Source organism: Equus caballus, chromosome 3 (assembly GCF_041296265.1).
Source record: "Equus caballus isolate H_3958 breed thoroughbred chromosome 3, TB-T2T, whole genome shotgun sequence".
NCBI lineage: Eukaryota > Metazoa > Chordata > Mammalia > Perissodactyla > Equidae > Equus > Equus caballus.
This window is the reverse complement of record NC_091686.1, coordinates 111,987,601-112,008,189: the sequence shown is the minus strand read 5'-3', so window position 1 is coordinate 112,008,189 and position 20,589 is coordinate 111,987,601. Positions and strand designations below refer to the sequence as shown.

At 45.0% G+C, this 20,589-nt stretch overlaps 2 protein-coding genes across 3 annotated transcripts in view; one reads left to right on the top strand and one right to left on the bottom strand.

Moving 5' to 3' along the window:
- The window catches only part of QDPR (quinoid dihydropteridine reductase), a 16,785-nt gene extending 11,336 nt beyond the window's left edge, over positions 1-5,449 (bottom strand). The window contains exons 1-2 of one of the 2 annotated variants that reach the window (XM_023638310.2): positions 5,244-5,449; positions 2,994-3,086 (exon numbers count right to left, since the gene is read on the bottom strand). In XM_023638310.2, the coding sequence (XP_023494078.1) occupies positions 2,994-3,086; positions 5,244-5,342 (192 nt within the window). In that variant the 5' untranslated portion in view covers positions 5,343-5,449. The remainder of the gene's footprint in view (positions 1-2,993; positions 3,087-5,243) is intronic. The other variant, XM_023638311.2, reaches the window with a different exon arrangement.
- CLRN2 (clarin 2) lies at positions 1,728-20,589 on the top strand. Its single transcript, XM_001498507.6, has 5 exons — positions 1,728-2,031; positions 7,261-7,418; positions 8,977-9,300; positions 14,880-15,059; positions 18,179-20,589. The coding sequence occupies exons 3-5, from the start codon at positions 9,048-9,050 to the stop codon at positions 18,442-18,444; spliced, it is 699 nt and encodes a 232-aa protein (XP_001498557.3). The 5' UTR covers positions 1,728-2,031; positions 7,261-7,418; positions 8,977-9,047; the 3' UTR covers positions 18,445-20,589.

Here is a 20,589-nt window from a genome sequence, read left to right as displayed (position 1 = left end):
ACACAAGATGGTGTCTCTCCCAGCAGCAACATCTCAGTCCCTGACTGCTTTTCCCTGCAAATTCTGAGGCCTCAAAGTACTCTTTCAAAGAGAATGCTTTGGCAATGAAACCAATCTTTTCTCTCCCAACAGTCCACACCTAAACCTTTCAAGAAGATTCCTGAATTTTCCTTGGCCTCAATTCCTGAGTATTTCAGCTAATCCCGACTTATCTTTTGGTGACCTTTCTCCTGGCTGCCCCCTCCCTTCATCCTTAAGCCATGTCCTGTTGCCAGAGCCCAGGTCCCAGCTGCGGGAAGCTGGGTCACCTGACGTCTGTGTGTACACAACCCGTGCATGCTCCACTTTTTAGGGAAGCCTGGAGTCCGCAGCTACAGTGCAGCTGTTTGACTTGTTTTTTACAATATCTATGCATTTTTAAATTCCTTCCCCTTAAATTTTGCTCTCTGCCCAATAGTTTTCTAGATTTAACGCCTTTCTCAATTCTTCATCTCCTCACTGTTGCTGGTGAATTTCGTGCCCAGAGGGCCAATTTCACATACGTTAGGATTCAATTTCCTCTTCTGGAGCTTCCAAAACAAAAAGTGGATGTCATGCTGTTTGTCCAGAAATTCTTAAATGGGTGAGTGGGGGAGGGGAAGTAGACGGGGTTAAAGACTTTAAAAGCTAAAGCTTATAATAACTAAGACATTCCTCAACCTTTCTCTTAAAGATGCACTGTATAGTCAAGTCTCAGACAGGACCACATCAACAAAGCACATGGACATCAGAACCTGCAATTAACAGGAGCAGAAGAGACACTGATTACAGAGAACCACACCTGCCAGGGCCACGTGGCTCTAAGCCCAGGTGCTCCCCTTGCACTTGGTTTTAGCATTTACTACCTGATTCACAGGAAGCTATTCTATTCTGCAGAGAGGCAGCTCAGCATGCAGACAGGAGCGCAGACATCAAATCCCACTGCCCAGGTTCAAATCCTGGCTAGGCCACCTACGACATGTTTGACCTTGAGCAAATTCCTGGGCCTTTCTGTGCCTAAACCCCCCATTTCTAAACAGGAGATAAAACCAGAAACTTTGTTTTGGGGGTGTTATGGAGATTAAGCGAGCTAATGTGAACAAGGCACTTAGCATGGTGCCTGACACATAACAATGCCATGTCGGGTTTGCTATTAAGCCCATTAAAGCCAATATGTATCATTAAGCGTAGGAAACATTAGGACCATATTAAGAAAAGTAAGAACAACAAAAATCTATATTCTAGAATAAGCCAGCTGGCTTTTTACATTCTATTCTATGTCAAACTGATGCTTTAGAAAGGGCAAATGCCCACCGTTTTAGAGGTTTTAATTTTCAGATTTATACATGTATATGTTTGGAGAAATGGATTAGAAGAAAATATAATGAAACAACTGCACAGTGGGACTAGAAATGATTTCCCCTTTCTTTTTATTTTACTGTATTTTCGATATCACACATGCACCACTTTTAAAATTTTTAAAGTCTGTTATAAAAATTAGCTAAGGACCCTAAAAGGCCCAACAGTGTTCACATAACTAGAGAAAGCATAACTAAACAAAAAGCAGCCCCTGAACTCATTCAAGTGCTTAATAAGTCTCTGGTTAATAAGTGGTTAATAAGTGTCTGGTTAATAAGCGTTTAATAAGTCTCTGGTTAATAAGTGTTTAATAAGTCTCTGGTTAATAAGTTGCCCGTAAGTCTCATTAGGAGACCCACGCTTCCAACTCCATCGCTAGCTAGCTTGTTGCCACGTCACTGAGTCTCTGAAAGTCAGTCTCCTCCACTATCAAATGGGACCACCACCACCTGGCCGCCTGCGTCACCGGGTGCTTGTGAAAACTGGCACATCACACAAAGAATGTGGAGGTGTCCTGGGGAACGTGGGCTGATGCGCTGGCAAGAGAGCCACACAAAGGAGTCTTCCCGGCAGCTCCTTGGAATGGCTCTTCCGAGAGCATCTTGGATATTGATACCAAGATACCCATTGAATTGTCAACAGTGCTTCCTTCTGGTGAGTGACACTATCGCAGAGAGAAACAGGTTTTTCACAGTTTACTTGTATTTTTATAGTTTTGTTTCACTTCTTGTTTCACAATAGCATATCATTTTATAATTAAAAATAACGTGTTTGGTTAGTATTCGTGCTTTCAACTGGGGAGCTCCACTTTTTACAAATATCCTAAATAATCAGAGATGGAGACAAAGATGTCCACCACGGCATTCTTGATAATGGTGAAAAAGACAAACTGCAAAAAACTTAAACGCACAATAGGTGGAAACTAAGGAAATTGTGACCAATCCATAAAACTAAAAATTACATGTCAACACGGAGCTTTTATTAAGTGATGTGGAGAAGTATTTAAATGAAATGTTAAGTTAAAAAAAGCTGACCATAAAATATAAAATACAAGATTATCTCAACTTGTAAAACTAATAACATATAGTATGCATAGGAAAGACAAGAAAATGGGGCAAAACGAGAACAGTAAGCTAATCAGAAATAAATTACAGGGGCCGGCTCCATGGCCGAGCGGTTGGCTAAGTTCGCGCGCTCCGCTGCCGTGGCCCAGGGTTCAGATCCTGGGCACGGACATGGCACTGCTCGTCAGGCCGCGTTGAGGCAGCGTCCCACGTCCCACAACTAGAAGGACCTGCAACTAAGATATACAACTATGTAACCGGGGAGAGGGGTTTGGGAAATAAAGCAGAAAAAAAAAAAGGAAGATTGGCAACCGTTGTTAGCCCAGGTGCCAATCTTTAAAAAAAATAAAAAGAAAGAAAGAAAGAAATTACAGATAATTTATCTTCCTTGTATTTTTTTTTTTCACTTTTTCCAAAGTTCCTTCAATGAGTACAAATGGCTCTCATAAATAGAGAAACAATACTTGAAACAAAAGGAGGAACACACTGCTGGTGGAAACTCCTGCCCAGAGTTCCCCTAACGATGCTCAGCGGGGCCTTTTCTGGAATTACCTGGTCAGCCTGCTCAGTAAATGAGTCTGTCATCTTAACGACGACACTAGCACTGGCCTCTTCATTCTCCCCGATGTCGATGCTGGCAACCCACTGGAGCGAAGGAGAAAACAGCTTTGGTCAAGAGATAATAAGTTGTTATTCCTTTAAAGATCCACGCCCAGAAATGGGGGGAGTGGAAAGAGATAAAGGCTTACATGAAAACCCACTAGAAGAAAGGACCCAGCTACTGCCCTCTCCCACTCCTCACAGCGATGCTTGGCGTCAGCCAGCCTACCCCTTACTGAGGCCCATTCAGCCTCCAAACACCTCATTTTTCTTCTACTCTCACCTCTGAAAGCCAAACCCTGCACTTCCAGAGACTTCCCAGACCAGCGGTCTGCAAACGTTTTCTATAAGGAACCAGAGTAAATATTTCAGGCTTTGCTGGCCCTCTGGTCTCTGTTGCAACTACCCAATTCTGCTATGGTAGCGAGAGAGCAGCCATAGACGAGAGGAGAACAAATGTGCGTGGCTGTGCACTAATAAAATTCTGTATCCTGAAGTATAAATGTCATATAGTTTTCACATCCCAAAATCTTCTTTTGATTTCTTTTCAACCATTTAAAAATGTGAAACCAGTCTCAGCTCCTGGGCTGTATAACAGGTGGCAGGCAGGATTCCGCCCATGGAGAACTAGTTTTCCATCCCCTGTCCCAGACCATAGAGGGATGGCTTCGGGTTTGGGAACCAGACAGATCCAGGTTTAAATCCTGGTTCTGCCAGATCAGCATCCACTCAAGAACAATCACGACTTCTATGTCACAAGCCATGGAGGGCAGAGACAAAGAAATGGCTGCATCTCATCCTCCCAGAGACCCTATGAATGAAGAAGGGGGGAGGGGAATGGGACACAGATGGAACACAGAGAGCCAAAGGTCAACCAGCTCACCAGATTCTGTCAAGTCAAAGGTAAACCAAATTGAGCACCCAGCAGGGGGAAGTGCCCCCACCAAGCGACAGCACAGCCCTGACCTCTGTAACACGTGGATACCAACAGGACTACTGTATTAACGTTAATGGGAAGAGTAAATGCAATTAAGAGTATGGGGAGCGCTGTGCCTGGCCCCTGGCCTGCACTCCTTAAATGCTTCCTCCCATTGTCACCACCACCCATCTCCACAGACCTGGGAAGACGCTGCAAATCAGTCTTCCCAGGTTCCGAGCTGGTAGATGGCAGGAAGGGGGTGGCATGTTTAGAATCCCTGAGAAGCATATTCCTATACCAGATTCTGAGCGAGAAGAAAACCCTGGGACTCTCTCTGGTCCCAGGGCACCCTCGCCAGGCTGCTGCTGTTAACTAAACTCCCAGGAAGGCTCCCCAGAGCACCGCGCAACTTCAAGCAGGTGAGAGCTGCAGCGAGAAGACCCAGGGCAGTGTCCACGGGAATGCGCTGCGCCCTGCTGGGTGGCCCGGCTCAGGGTCCCTGGCCAGTGACCAGGGGGCTCCTATTTGCAGCCCTCTGCGAGCAGATACTTGATTACTCAGAGCAGTTGAAACAGCCTTTGCAAACAAAGAAGCCCCCAGCATTTGGGGGCTGAGCCTTCAAAGTATTAGGCCCAATGGAGGCTTAAACATGAGTATTTATCAATATATCAATAATATATATATTTATATATAAAATAAGTATATCAATAGCCGCTAACATTTAACAGTTCCACGAGTCACATAACTTAGAAGCAACGAGTCCAATTATCTCATTTAATCTTCACAACTCCCCTAAGGGGTAAACACTATCATTATCCCCATTTTACATATGGGGAAACTGAGGTTCGAGGACATTAAGCAAGCAATTCACGGTCAGAAGACTAGTAGCCCGAGGCAGGCAGTATAATTCCAGATCTTTCCTTCTCATTCTCTCTCCATGTCCCCTCAATTCCGCTCCTCTTGTCTTCCTCCCTCTACGGAATTTTCTCCCGAGTCATGCCCTACTTCCCAGGCCTGGCGAATGCCGAGGGAGCAGCCCCCCACCACTGTCCTTGCAAAGCAAAGTCCCAGCACCTAGGGCCGGGCGTGGGCACCCACTCGGAGACAGGAACAGACTTCTAGATCACTGCATGCACGTGCAAGCACCCACATCTGGGGTGCCCAGGGCCCCCCGGGCTCCTCCAGGCTGCCCTCCCGGACTGCCCGGGAGGGCCCCGGCCCCCGTCATCCCCGCGCCCACCCCCGGCGGCGCGGCCCCGGCGCTCGCGGCCCCACCGCAGTACCCAGTTGCAGGCCCGGAACGCGTGCACGCAGCGGGAGCCCAGGGCGCCCCGGCCGCCGTACACCAGCACCCGGCGCGCCTCGCCCGCGGCCGCCGCCATCCTGCTCCTCCCGCGGCCCCGCGCTCGACAGCCGCGCGCCGCACGCCCCGCCCCGCCAAGAGCGACCGCGCGGCCGCCGCGCCCGCCCCGCGCCCGCTGCTGCCGCCTAGCGCGCGGCCCCCAGGTGCCGGGACCCGCGAAGCCCCGCCCGCCGCCCGCCCAGGGCTGGGCCCTCGGGCGTGCTAAGCGGTGGGTGGAGAGCTGGTGTGCGCGAGTGTGGTTGGCCCCTGCTCTCCAGATGCTGAGAGTCCACCGGGGGCACAAGACAAACCACGTATATTTTTCCTCTATGAGTGAGGTTCTGATGCCCGGCCGCCCGGCCCTCCTGTTTAAGAGCTGTGTGGCCCTAAACAACTTCCTTAACTGCTCTGTGCCTCAATCTCCTCAGCGGTAAAATCGGAATGCTAATTGTCTAGCCTCCTGGGGTTTTGAAAAGGATTTTTAAAGATAATACTAGAGTACTTAGAGCAGTGCGTGGCTAGTAGTGGGAGCTCAATTAATGCCAACTGAGCGTTATTAAAATTATTATTTTTGCTACTGCTTCTGTTATAGTGCATTGGGCCTCTTAGAGATTGTGAGTTCCAGGCCGCTTCCATTTTGGGGGGGTGGGGTTGGACATTTAAATATCTATTTGGGAGCATATTTAAAAACTAAAATTGCCAAAAGAGTGATACAAAAATTGTAGTATACTATATTCTAAATGTTTACATTTCACAAATTAATGCTTTTAAACCAAAAAATACCACGGAAAATACAAGATTTCTAAAAACTAGGGGTACATAGAGCACAACAGGTCTTTGGTCTGCTAGGGACACAAGTGTAACGATGTAGAGTCTTATAACGCTGTCCTTGACCTCGTGACTGTATGTAAGCGCTGTTTGGCAAGAATATCAAAGGTCCGCAGGTTCACAGTTGAGCCCCACCCGAGGGCACCTCCCATCCCCAGCAGCAGAGCCTGGCATTTTCTCTCGTATTTTTGTTATTTCTGCCCACGGCCTCTGCCTCTAAGACAGAGTTTCTCAACCACAGCCCCATCAGTGTTTGTGCAGGGATGCTGGGAGGGGAGGGGGCTGACCTGTGCATTGTACGATGTTTACAGCATCTCTGGTCTCTACCTCCTAGATGCCAGTAGCAGCCCCCCACCCCTCTAGTCATCACCATCAAAAATATCACCAGATATTGCCAAATATCGCCTGGGGAGCAAAATCACTCTTGGCAGAGAACCACTGCCCTAACACTATTGTGACCTTCTTGACGCAGGATCCCATATTATACATCTTTGTGTCACCGTCTGCCCACACACGGTGCCTTGTACACAGCACACACACAGATGTTTGCTCAATAAACTTGTACCAGATAAGGCACGCAGAAATACGGCCGTGGAGAACAGGCTGCAGCCCGCAACACATTTTGTTGTCAGAAGCTTCATTACCAGGAATAGAATCGCTAGAAGCCTGGAGGGGAGGGAAAGATCACTTATTTAGCACCTTCTGTGTGCCAGGCACTGTGCTGAGTGACCTGCATGTGCTATTTCGTTTTAATTCACACAACAATCCTGTGACAGATTAGGAAACTGAGGCATGAGAGTCTCAGACACTTGCTGAGAAGAGTAGGAATTGGAGCCCAGGTCTTCAGTAGTTGGAGTCCTCCTTAACCACACCTCCATTCAGCACAGCAAGGGTTTGCTGGGAATCGGTTGTTTCCCACAGAATTTTTCTAAAAATAATTGCTTAGCCCTTAAAACACCAAAAGTTGACATAGGACCATCATTTGGGGCAGAAATATGACTCAAAAGTATTTTACACATCCTGCCTCTCAAAGCGTGCTTAATGTCAAAATCACTGACATTATTGGTCACTTACTCATGTGCCGAGCACTCTTCTAAGCATTTTATTTGTATTTTGTTATTCGTTAGCAGAAAAGCATGTGCTATTTCAAGGTTATCATGATGAAGATGAGCTGTGGTGTTTCAAAGATGTGAGCTCCAGCGTCAGCCCTGACACCCGTTTTTCCCATGAGAGAAATCGCTGGCACAGTCCGTCTCCTGCCCACCACAAAGGTGGCCGCAGCATCGGGGTGAGCAAGCATATGGTAAGGGCCCTTTGTACGTGGTAGAGCTCTGCACAGGCTTTGGGGACACGCTTCTTTATTTTCATTGTGAAGAGACCATGGAAGTGAACCTCAATTATAGGGAAGGAAAATGCCATTTCCACTCCCGTGTTCCTCTGCCCCCTCCGCGCTCTCCAAGAGGGGTTCCTGGAACTCCTGTTGGTTAACAATGCAACCTACTGAACCCCCTTCCAGACTTCCGTGACCACATACGGAATTTTACTGTGCCACTTCTGCCTAATTTTGCTCCCCATAGTTATTGCCAGTGGCTGCTGCCAGTCTCATGACATTCAACTGATGCTCAGCAATAGACTAAAAGTCAAAATTAAAAAGCCACAGTATAAGATAGAAATATTTTATTCCTAGTGCCTACAGATTAAAAGAAAAAGATCTGCAGTGGTTACCAGAGGTGGTATTGGAGGGGAATTGGATGAAGGTGGTCACAGGTACAAACTTCTGGTTATAAGATAAGTCAGTCCTGGGAATGTAATGTACAACATGATGACTACAGTTAACACCGCTCTATGGTATATTTAAAAGTTGCTGAAAGAGTAGATCCTAAAAGCTCTCATCACAAGGAAAAAAACATTTTTTTCTTGTATCTATATGAGACGATGGATGTTAACTAAACATCGTGGTAGTCATGTCACAATATATGTAAGTCAAGTTGTTATGCTGTATGCTTTAAACTTATACAGCACTATATGTCAATTATATCTCAATAAAACTGAAAGATAAAATGAAAAAGACAGATCTTCGATGTTAGAAGAGATAAATACCCAAGCTGGGTGGTTGTTATTTGCTAACACGTTAGAAGAGCACTTTTCTGTCCCATTTCAGATGACATGATAGGCAGGGCAATGGAGGAGAGGAATGTTAATTGTTGGGGTCCAGGCTGCCCCAAATTGACTCATGTTGCAATTTTACCCATGGTAGATGCATCCAGTGATAAATCCAGAAGTCATAAAGCTTTGTTTACACATTTCAATTAAAAGCCTTGAGAACAGTGGTCATTTATGGTATTAATAACAGTTCTGCAGATCCTGAAAGCAGTGACATTTTAGAGAAAGAAATGCCCGGGCGCCCATCAAAGAGATCAACATTTGATACTGTGCACTGTTGGTAATATTCAAGTGCTAATCATTCTATCTTCATTTTCCTTCTACACTTTGCTTTTTTTGAGATTGGTTTAGTGTCTCTTTATAGTCAGATCTGCCTGGTTTTGCCTGCTAATAACTTCCTCGTCATTAAGAGGTCCACGCCAGGGATATTTAAATACTTGCAATGAGGGACAATTAACCCCTCTGCTGAAACATTAGTCTAGTGGGAGATATAGGGTTACTTCCTTCAGTAACACGCTCCTGTCCACTGCAGGCGGGTGAAGACCGTCTCTGTAGAGACTTCCGGATGTGGTTGTAGTAAACACGGGCTGTGGGGGCAGGTGCTGAGGGACGACCAGGGAATGGATTTGAAATCTTCAAATGGTGTATTTGGAAGAGCTGACCTTAGAGCGGGGAATTGCCAGGTGTCCAGATGATGTCAATGACCCCCACTGCTGCTCCGACGACACCTTGGGCATGACCTGCACCCGCTAGAATGCCTGGATGGTTCAGAAAGGCGTGGTATGGGCTGGCATCTTTACTCAGCTTCTCCTCCTTCGTCCTGATCATCGTTGCCCTGGCGGTGCCCCACTGGCTGAGTGGGAAAATCCTCTGTCAGACTGGAGTGGACCTGGTCAACGCCACGGATCCAGAGCTGGTCAAGTTCATCGGGGACATTTACTATGGACTCTTCCGAGGGTGCAAGGTGCGGCAGTGCGGGCTCGGGGGCCGCCAGTCCCAGTTCACAAGTGAGTATATTTGGGGTGTGAATTTAGAACACTGGTTTTTCAAAACTTATAAGGGCGATTATGTCTAAATGTAGACTGCAACTGCTGCCTCAATGTCAGGTGTGATGACAAAGTCCTCAGTAAGCCAAGAGTTCTTGTTCAGCACCAAGAAAAGACCTTTTTTTTTTTTTCTATAGAGGCTTATAGAAACATTAGAAATAGGGACTTCTATATCTTTGTGGTTTACCTCTATTACTAATAACTTTTTGAACACTGAGTGCATCCATGTGTCAGACATTCTACTAAGTGCTTTACATGTCTGTCTCTTTTAAGCCTTATTATGAATTTATAATGAAGGGATTATTAACATTCCCATTTTGTGGAGAACTACACTGACGCTTGGAGAGGTTACCTGACTTGTCTGAGGTCACCCAGTCAGAAAACAGCCGAGCCAGACTTCAGACCCATGCCTCGTGACTGGGGTATTCTCAGCCAGCCAAGCACGTGGGGGTGTAGATTGCCTGCAGAGATGAAACCTTCAGGAAACATGGTGGCTGCTCCCACTGAGGTTTATATAAAAGCTTTGTAGCTTGGGAGAAAGCAAAGGGGCTCTGTGCCTGGGCTCTGGAATCAGACTGCCCCGGTCAAAGCCCAGCTCGAATGTTTACTGGCGAGGAGCAAGGCACAGGACTGCTCCCAGTGAACGTGAGCTGGCGGGGACATCGGCTGGCATCCAGTGTCATCAGAGCTGCTCTGGATGTAAACAGAGCAGGAAGCCAAACCCAGCTTATGAAGGGTCTTCTGGGAAGAAAAACAAAACAAGACAAAACAAGGCAATATTCTGCAAGCCTTTAGAATCAAACAATTAGATCGCTGGTGAGAACAGTGTCCTACAAAATTGTAATTAATCAACATAATACTAAGACAAAGGGATAGGAATTATATTCATTATTTGATTTCTGTATTTGAGGATTGTAATTTTTACAATCCTGGCCAGGGTAAGTTATCTTATTAAATATATAAAGACAGAAAGCTGGACCATTGACAAAGATAATAATACAAATTGGCATCATTTATATACATGAAGGAAACATATTTGTTGTGTATATGCAAGAAAAAAGTCTCTAGGGAAACGTACATTTCCCTAACAATTAAATTGGACCAGGGATCTTGGAAAATAGCTCTATTAAAAACATAACATAAAAAGCTGAAAACACATACACACAGAAACAAAGAAATAAAAATAAAGCACATGTTAAAAGGAGATCATGACAACTATATGCAGGCCTCGGTTCTGAACTGGGGCTGTTTGCTATAAAGGACATCCCTGAGACGATTTGTGGGAATTGAATGAGTGTCAGGGTTAAACGTCAATCGTGTTAACCTAATGATTTTGATAGTTGCATGGTGGTTATGTAAGAGAATGTCCTTTTTGAGGAAATAAACTCTAAAGTATTCAAGCATGAAGGGGCGACTTACCCTCAAATGGTTCAGGAGAAGGAAAAAAAAAAACCTTTATACCATTATTGCAATTTTTCTGAAGTTTGAGACTATTTCAAAACCACAAAACAATTTTTTCAAGGGGGAAATGGCACAATTTTTAAAATAATCATAGGTCATTGAAATTAAGTAATCTCTCATAAGGGAAGTTCCAAAGCTTGAACGTGGGCGTGGCAGATTCAATAGCAGCAATATTCCAAAGACTTTAATAAGCAAGACAGTGCTTAGGGAAAATAATAAAAGTAGCCCATGGAAATTATATAGCATGATGTATCATGTTACCATGATAACCACCTTCTTGTTGTCAGTGCCTTCAAGGCAATTCCGACTCCTAGCAACCCTGTGGACAGCAGCATGGGACCCTGCCTGGTCTTTTTCGCGCCATCCTCTCACCTTCCTGCGCTATATCAGACATTGCTCCGCTGCTATTCATAGGATTTTCATGGCCAATTTTTTCAGAAGTGGGTGGCCAGGTCCTTCCTCCTAGTTTGTCTTAGTCTGGAAGCTCTGCTGAAACCTATCCACCATGGGGGACCCTGCTGGTATTTGAAATACTGGTGGCATAGCTTTCAGCATCACAGCAACATGCAGCGGCCACAGTATGACAATCGACAGACAAGTGGTGTGGTTCCCTGCCCAGGAAATGAACCCTGGCCAAAGTAGTGAGAGTGCCGAATCTTAACCACTAGATCACCAGCGCTGACAACTGCCTTCCTACATACTAGATAAGTTGTCTGTTATGTTTATTATTTATTATCTGTCTCCACCTCTACAGTATGTAGTACCATGAGGGCAAGGATCTTGTTTGTTCGCTGATGATCCCAAGCCCACAGAACAGTGCCTAGCACATACTAGGCACTCAAAAACACTGGCTGAATGAATAATGATAAGAATACTTTTTTTTTTAGGAAGATTAGTCCTGAGCTAACATCCACGGCCAATCCTCCTCTTTTTGCTGAGGAAGACTGGCCCTGAGCTAACATCCATGCCCATCTTCCTCTACTTTATATGTGGGCTGCCTGCCACAGCATGGCCTGACAAGTGGTACATAGGTCCGCACCCGGGATCCTAACTGCTGTGCCACCAGGCAAGCCCCACGAATAGAGTACTTTTAAACTCATTTGTACCGAATGTTCACATACAAGATGCCAGACATGTACCCTCAGCTATACTGCTCCTCCACAACCCTGTCACGTAGGAGGAGGAGACTGAGGCTCAGAGAGGTTAAACAACTCACGGCTGTGTGACCCTGGCTAAACTATGTATTTAACTTTTCGTGTCCTCATTTGTAAGAGTGAGAGAGGGCTGCCATGAGTGGTAAAAGAAAGAATATATAGGGGCCAGCCCAGTGGCGCAGTGGTTAATTGTGCACATTCCGCTTTGGCAGCCCGGGGTTTGCTGGTTCAGATCCCGGGTGCGGACATGGCACCACATGGCAAGCCATGCTGCAGTAGGCGTCCCACATATAAAGTAGAGGAAGATGGGCACAGATGTTAGCTCAGGGCCAGTCTTCCTCAGCAAAAAGAGGAGGATTGGCAGCAGTTGGCTCAGGGCTAATCTTCCTCAGCAAAAAAAAAAAAAAGTATGTGTATATGTGCCTGGGCATTGTCTGCCCTCAATATATGTAGCTGTTGTCCTTCATCTTCATGGATCATACGCTTTTATGGTCGTGGATTTTAAGCTAGAAACTTAAATTTAATCCTTAAGTCAGAGACATCAAATACTTTTGGAAAATGGGTACAAACACGAAAGGCAAGCAAGCAATAGCTTTCCTCGGGTGGCTCTGCATGACAGGACCATATGTGGACTTGCCCCTTAAAGGATCATTAATAGAAGGAACTGATGCATTAAAACTCCTGAGGAAAGATTTGAATTTCTAAGTAACGACACCGACGAAAAATAGTAAGATCTCATTTAACTGGGAATCTGGAGGCTTGGGGTATGACCCATGAATGTGGGAGCTAAATGAGATTCAGCTTTTGCCAATAAAGATTTTTTAAGATATAGTCAATACACGTCCTACTGTGGAAGCTAAGGGCTGTGCGCTATTTCACCACCCTATCCACATCGTCCTATATGCCCCAGATTCCCCGTCTCCCATCCTCCTAATATAGTCATGTCTCAACTTTTTATTAAGTCAAATCCAGAGAGGGTTCATATCATTATATGGATATGATTAGTTCTTTTTAAAAGTTGCATTTTGTGGTTGTACCTTAATTTATTAACTCAATCTCCTATCGATTTATCTTTTGGGTTTTTTCCCAATCTCTTGCTACTGTAATGAATATTCGATATATACAGCTCTGAGCATGTGTGGGAGTGCTTTTCCTAAAAGTGAAATTGCTTTGATAGTTGCTGTCAGATTGCCCTCCAAGGACGTTGAGTGAGTGAATATCCTTATGCGGTTTGACAGCACTTCTTTCCCCACACCTTCATCGACGTGGTGTGTTAGCACACGTTTTGATCTTTGCCAATCACATAGGTGATAGGTTTCTATTTTAGGTCTTTGATGAGGATTATTATGCTTGTCGCGTGTCCTAAGGATCACATGGGCAAGAAAAGGGACAATGTAACAATTAGGTCATCAGGCATCAGCTACCATGTTTGGAATAAAAAGGGGCTTAGAGTTTGAAAAGAAAAACACATCTAAGGGACACTGACATTGAAGGGAAGGGAAGGAAAGAGAGAAGACTTACAAAGAAAAATCCCTTGGAAAGAAGTTCATTTTCCAGGGTAAAGTTTCCGATGCTGATGAGATAACTATATGGAGGTAAATATAAATGGAAATACAGAACCGGAAAGAAAGTTAGATCAGAGCTAAGGACATAACCGTGGAGTATCTGGAAACTTCCAAGTGGAAAGGGCACCTGAAAGGGAAATGGACAAAAATTCTCATTCTTCAGGCTTGGGAGACAACCAACGTCCGTGAATAAAGGGAGGCAGGTGAGCCAGCAACAGAGCCAGAGGAGAGGGGAAAGGAGTTAATAAAATCTACCTCATGTCCTTGTCACCAGGATTGAAGGCGATAACAGATGTAAAGGGCTTGGCCCATGACTCTGCTCAGTAAATGTTGATTACCCGCAATTCATACGCAGCTATTACTATCCCCGTTGCACTGATGAGGAAACTGTGGCCTTGAGAAGTCACAGGACTTTTCCCAAGTCAGAGAGTAAAACTAATGACAGCAACAACGACAACTGACATTTTTGAGAACTGACTCTTTCCCAGCAATACTTGAAGTACTCTACTATGTTACGTCATGTAATTTTCACAGCTAGTATGTGGTGGCAAATATCAAGAAAATACAAATTAATATTTCACTAAATTATTCTGCTACATTGATATGGCAAATTAATACTCTAATAAAGTATTATGCAACATGAGGGTTAAGTGTCCATCTTACATGGGAAAATAATGCCTATCTTGCTGAGTCATTATGAGGGCTCCAATATGATGCTCCTAGCTTCACATTGGTGCCCATTCAGTGGGTGCTATTATTATTTTCATGCATTTCACTTGATCCACTCAACGATCTTGTAAGATGGGTAGGGGAGGCAGGGTTTAGAGGATCCTGTTTTATAGGTGTGGCAAATGAATGAAACCAGGATTTAAACCCAGAACTTTGGGTACCAGATCCAGGCTTCACTTTGCTCCACCCTTCCATGCTCTTCAGTTATGCCCGAGACCTCTTCTACCTCTCTCGTTCACTGAAGGCGACTCTCTGACCCAGATTGAAGTTTTGCAATCAGCCCTCTGGCTGATTCTCTTGCTAGCCTCCTTTGCTAAAGAGACACCATCTGTGGCTTGTGTGCATCAGCTCACCCCAGATCCCAGCGCTTTGAGGTTAGTGCAACTTAAATTGCCAGCTGGGGTACCTTTCCATTTTGCATCCACCCCAAGGAAGAGAGAATTGTTGGTCAACTTGTCAGTTGACCAGGCCATGACTTCATCTCGGGAAGTCTCCTGCTCTTTGAAAACCCAGCACTTGCTGCCTTGCCCTTACTCCCCTCTGTTAAAGCCTTTATGATCAGCGAGCTTGGGCTGTTGGAACTTGAGCCGAGCTCTGACGTTGAAATATTGGCTGTGTCTTCTCTCCTCAGTCTTCCCGCACCTGGTGAGGGAGCTCAATGCCGGCCTTCACGTGATCATTCTGCTGCTCCTCGTCTTGGCCTTGGCCCTGGCTCTGGTCAGCATGGGCTTTGCCGTCCTCAACATAATCCAGGTTCCGTACAGGGCAGTCAACGGCCCCGGGGGCATCTGCCTATGGAATGTCCTTGCAGGTAAGGAAGGCCCCTAGAGAGAGAAGTGCCTGTTCCCGCCATCACCAGGCTGAGTTCCAAGTAACTGGGCGGAAGGTGTGAAGGAATTAAAATAAAATGCCCCACCTCAGCCTTCACTCCACTGGTCTATAACCTTCTGATGGGCGTGAATGTCCTCTTTACTCAACGTTGCAGAATCTCTCTGTCACCATAAAGAACCGAATTGTTAACGCGCATGAGTGGCTGAGGACTTAGAGGAGTAAAGAGAGGTCAGGCTGAGAGGAGAAGAGAGAAGACACAGAGCTGGGGGTGGAAGAGGCAGGGACGTGGGCAGACTGAGGAGGTAGAGCTGCTGCGAGCCTGGGAAGAACCCTCACAAATGACAAAAGAGAAGGGACCTGCTTTTTTCCCCCACAACCTCCCCATGTGGCAGTATTATTAGACCCATAGTTACAGATAAAGAGCCTGAAGCTCAGAGAAGTTAAAAAGTGCACCCAAGGTCACACAGCAGTGAGTAGCAGAGGTGGGCTTCCAACCCAGGTACAACTGATTCTTAGCCCTTTGTCTTTTCATTAATCCATGGTCTCGTTTATGACTGTGATGTATTTTCCAAGACAAAAGTGGGGGGGGGTGTGTGTTTGATTTTGGAGTATATTGATACACAGAAAGTAATACACATTTAGTTATGCGCTTAAAAAATCATCTATAATGAAAATAACAAAATCCCAAGAAATGAGGGCTGTTTCAAAAAACCCAGGTCAAGTGATCAAGGCATCATAATGGCAGTAACCGTATGCCATACAGGGTGACCATACAGTATAAAAACAGATAATGTGGTTTTATCCTGTGTTAGAATGGAATGTCAGTATATATTTGCCTGTGTTTACAGACTGGGGCCGTCCTGTAGAATTATTTATGTACACGGTGTCAACTGAGGGAAAAGCACTACAGTTTAAACATCAGATATTTATTTGGGCAATTAGAATTGCAATTCGGGAGACACACATTCAGGTAGAGACCCAAAATGTGCCCTGCTAGGGAGTAAAAGTCAGGGGCTTTTAAAGGCAAAGAAGGGAGTTTGTATCACAAAGAATTTTAATTGGAGTTGGAGGCAGAGAGCTAGTCTTGGCTAAACATTGATGACTATTGATTCTGTCTTCGGAAAGTCCACAATCCTCAGTCTTTGTGATCAGGATGTCCATTCTCCTGCTGACTTCTCAAACAATTGCTTCGAAAAAATTGCCGTTTGGGCCCAGTCCAAAGGTTTAGCTCAGTTCAAGGTTCAAAACAGCAAAGCAGTTTCTCTGAAAAGGCAGCTCCAGTTCCATTTTAAAATGGCTCCAGTGTAGTCAATTTTGACAATGGCTTGCCCCCATCTAGACCACAGGTGTCTTGTTATCTCTGCTTGAATCCTCATAGCGGCTGGCGTGTAAAATGTACTCAATTCTGCTTATCTCTGTCAATACACCTCCCTGGAGAGACAGTACTCTCAAGCCCTGTGGACAAGAGTATTTTAAAAAAGCAATTTGGTGGCCAGCCCTGTGGCCAAGTGGTCAAGTTCGCATGCTCCGCTTCGGCAGCCCAGGGTTTCGCCGGTTCGGATCCTGGATGCAGACATGGCACTACTTGTCAGGCCATGCTGAGGCGGCGTCCCACATAACACAACCAGAGGAGCTCACAGCTAGAATATACAACTAGGTACTGGGGGGCTTTGGGGAGAAGAAGAAGATTGGCAACAGATGTTAGCTCAGGTGCCAATCCTTAAAAAAAATTAAAATTAAAAAAATTTGAAAAGCAGTTGGGCAAAACTTTAGTGTCAAAAGGCATAAAAATATGAATATCCTTTGATTAAACAATTCCAATAGAGATGTATGCTAAGGAAATAACTGGAAAAGATCCCAAAGATGTGCATAAAAAGATATTCACCAAAGCACTGTATAATACCAAAAAATTAGAAGCAATCTAGATTTCCAGAAATAAGGTCATGCATAATTAAACTTAAGTAGGTGCATCACTAGGATAAAACATCACACACCAGTTTAAAGTGGTACTGTAACAGAATGTTTAACAATGTGGAAAAACATTCAAGTAAGGGAAGGATCCCATGTAGAATGATCAAGGCACCATAATACTAATTGTTCAAGAGAAACCAATGTAAAGAAATACACTAAAATGTTCAGTGTTTATACCTGGCTTTTAGGGTAAAAGTAAATTTGTGTTTTCATCTTTATGGTTTTCTCTGGTGTCCAGATTTTATTCAATGAGGATGTAATAGTCTAAACAAAAAGCATAATATACGTGTTTTTAAAAGTAGTAATTAAAATCAAAGCAGTAGGAAAGGAGAGAGAGACAGAGAGACCTACAATGGGGAAGTCTGCTGCCACCAGCAGAGAAGCTGGCGAAGGTGGAATCTTTCCAGTCTTGCCTGCTCTGCTTTCTTTTCCTCCTCCCCTTAAATCGTCGTCTTATCCTTAGGGTGGAAAAGGATAATTTTGTTTTTTTTTAAAGATTTTATTTTTTCCTTTTTTCTCCCCAAAGCCCCCCCCATACATAGTTGTATATTCTTCGTTGTGGGTCCTTCTAGTTGTGGTATGTGGGACGCCGCCTCAGCGTGGTTTGATGAGCAGTGTCATGTCCGCGCCCAGGATTCGAACCAACAAAACACTGGGCCACCTGCAGCGGAGCGCATGAACTTGACCACTCGGCCACAGTGCCAGCCCCTTGGAAAGGATAATTAAGGAGAAGAGAGCAGTCTAGTCCTCTTGAAACCCCAGTCTGCAAAGTAAGGTCTTCTTACATCTTCCCACGTAGCCCTCAGGGTCTACATCCACTCCTAAAATATTTAGAGATTGAACTTATCCAAATGTGGAGACCCCGTAACTGGGTAAAGGAAAAAAATCAGAAGAGTCGGGATTCAAAATTGATCTGATATGCTTCATATTTTCTTTCTCCCATACCTCTCGCCTCTCAGACTGTGGGGTCATCTGCTGCTTTTCAAAGCAAATTACTATTTATGTCATCCTAAGAAGTTTTTAAACCCAAAGCGAGCTTGTTTCCTGGGCCACAGAAATGGTGCCTCACCTATAGTCGTTACCCCTGCAGAAAGGAGCTGTGAATGAGGGGACCTTTCTGGGTTTCAGGTGGAGTTGTGGCTTTGGCCATCACCAGCTTCATGGCGGCGGTGAAATTTCACGACCTGACCGAACGGATCGCCAACTTCCAGGAGAAGCTCTTTCAGTTCGTCGTGGTGGAAGAGCGGTACGAGGAGTCGTTTTGGATCTGTGTGGCCAGTGCCTCGGCCCATGCTGCAAACTTGGTTGTGGTGGCCGTCAGTCAAATTCCTCTCCCGGAGATCAAGACCAAAATAGAAGAGGCCACAGTCACGGCTGAGGATATCTTGTATTAATAGCCATCTGCTCACACCCTTTCCTACATCAGTTCTGCAGTGTGAATGGAGACCTCGTTTGTTCTGCAGGCTTCACAGTCCAGAAGATCCATGTTCTTGGTGGTAAGAAGAAGAAGGAAGTTGAAGGAGGGAGGGTGGTGCCTGGGCCAGAAAAGAAAAACTTTCCCGAATTCCTGGCATCTCTGCCCTTTTTTCTCACTGACCTTGGAGTTAGAGTTGGAGACTCTGCCACTTGCTGGCTGTGTGCTGGACAATTCACTTACTGTCTGCATCTCAGTTTCCTCATCTGTAAAATGGGGATATTAACGACCTCACAAGGTTGTAATGAGGTTTACATGGGCAATAATGTTCCCAGCCTTTGCATATGGTAGAGCATGCTACCAATATAAGGTACTGTCCACTCTGAGACATGTCTCTAGACCCCCGATCTATTTCATACAATATCAGGGGGATACAGAGAGGCATATGATAACGTCCCTGCCCTCCAGAAACACCTAATCTTTCCATACGACACAGGAATTGGATAGCAACAGTGACACTAAGAATGAAAATAACTACCTTTTTTGGAGTGGTTACTACATGCAGTTATAAGATTTTTACATATATTCACTCATTGGGTCCTCACTCAAACTCAGATTGTCAGTACTATTTTATTCCCATTTTATAGCAGAAGAAATTGAAGTGAGAGGTTGGGTAACTGGCGGAGGGCAGGAATTAAATCAAGGAAGTCTGGAGCCAGAGTTTATACTTGTAACCACTTTGCTCCTCTGTTGTGTGACGTCAAGCCATTGCAATGCACCCTGATCAATGCTCTGTTAGTTCAAGCATAAAGGACCGAGGAAGGGATTAATTCTTCAGGATGGAATGTGGTATTAAAGAAAGTGTCACAGAGTTGACATTTGATCTGTACTTTGAAAGATGAGTCGATCTTTTCCAGTGGTGAGGGAAGCAGGGCTGGAGAAGGGCATTCCAGGATAAGTCAGTAATGAGGGAAGGCACAAGGTATGAAATGACAAGGAGGGCTGGGAAGCACCTGAATACCCAGTGAGGTTAGACTGTTGGTCTAATTCACCTGTTGGAGAAACCCAGGTGTCTTGTGTTGGGTTTTCCTGAGTGGTACTGTGATGGTTAATTTTATGTGTCAACTTAGGTAGGCCATGGTACCCAGATAATTGGTTAAACACTATTCTAGGTGTTTTTGTGAAAGTATTTTTTGGATGGGATTAATGCTTAAATCAGTGGACTTTGAGCAAAGCAAATTGCTCTCCACAATGTGGATGGGCCTCATCCAATCAGTTGAAGGCCTTCTCTGGAGAACCCTCACACATACATGTACACAACTTAATTCATTTTCCCATGATGCCAACTGGGGTGAATCCTTGCCCCAGTCTTCTGTCTTCATGCCAAGTAAAAGTTGTCTGTCCTCCAAATTAGCTCCATCTAGAATGACACCTGATTTGGACTCACTCTACCTTTGTTTAACTCTCCACTTCAGGAAGTTTCCATGGCATCTCTTCTGTTCTAATTGCTTATGATTTCCTGCTGTGCTCACCTGTCTCTTCCAGCCCTCTTTCGCCATCCCAGACATAGCTTCAGTACTATTTAATGGACTGAGGTCACTCATCAAATATACAGATGACACATGGCTGGAAGGGATAGTTAACATGATAGGAGATGGATCCAAAAGATAGCAACAGACTGCAGTGCTGTCTTGAAAACAGTGGAAATGTCAATGTCCTATCAAGTTTAACAGAAAGTCCTGCTAACAGTTAAAGAAAATAACATAAATACAGAAGACTCTGGCAACAGTTTCTATCATAAACATCTGAGGATCTTGGTAAATTTATTCATTCAACAAGTATTGAAACTGATCTAGCTGCTGGGAGCAGAGCAGTGAACACACAGACAAAAATCCCTCCCCTCTGGGGGCTGGCCCTGTGGCCGAGTGGTTAAGTTTGCGCGCTCCGCTGCAGGCGGCCCAGTGTTTCGTTGGTTCGAATCCTGGGCGAGGACATGGCACAGCTCATCAAACTATGCTGAGGCAGTGTCCCACAACTAGAAGGACCCACAACGAAGAATATACAACTATGTACCGGAGGGGCTTTGGGGAGAAAAAGGAAAAAATAAAATCTTTAAAAAAAAAAA

Bases quoted from the DNA above. Each gene is read 5' to 3' on its own strand.
- CLRN2 (XM_001498507.6), top strand. From the start codon at position 9,048: ATGCCTGGATGGTTCAGAAAGGCGTGGTATGGGCTGGCATCTTTACTC. The intron at 9,301-14,879 runs GTGAGTATATTT...TTCTCTCCTCAG, and splicing joins CCGCCAGTCCCAGTTCACAA to TCTTCCCGCACCTGGTGAGG. The intron at 15,060-18,178 runs GTAAGGAAGGCC...TCTGGGTTTCAG, and splicing joins CCTATGGAATGTCCTTGCAG to GTGGAGTTGTGGCTTTGGCC.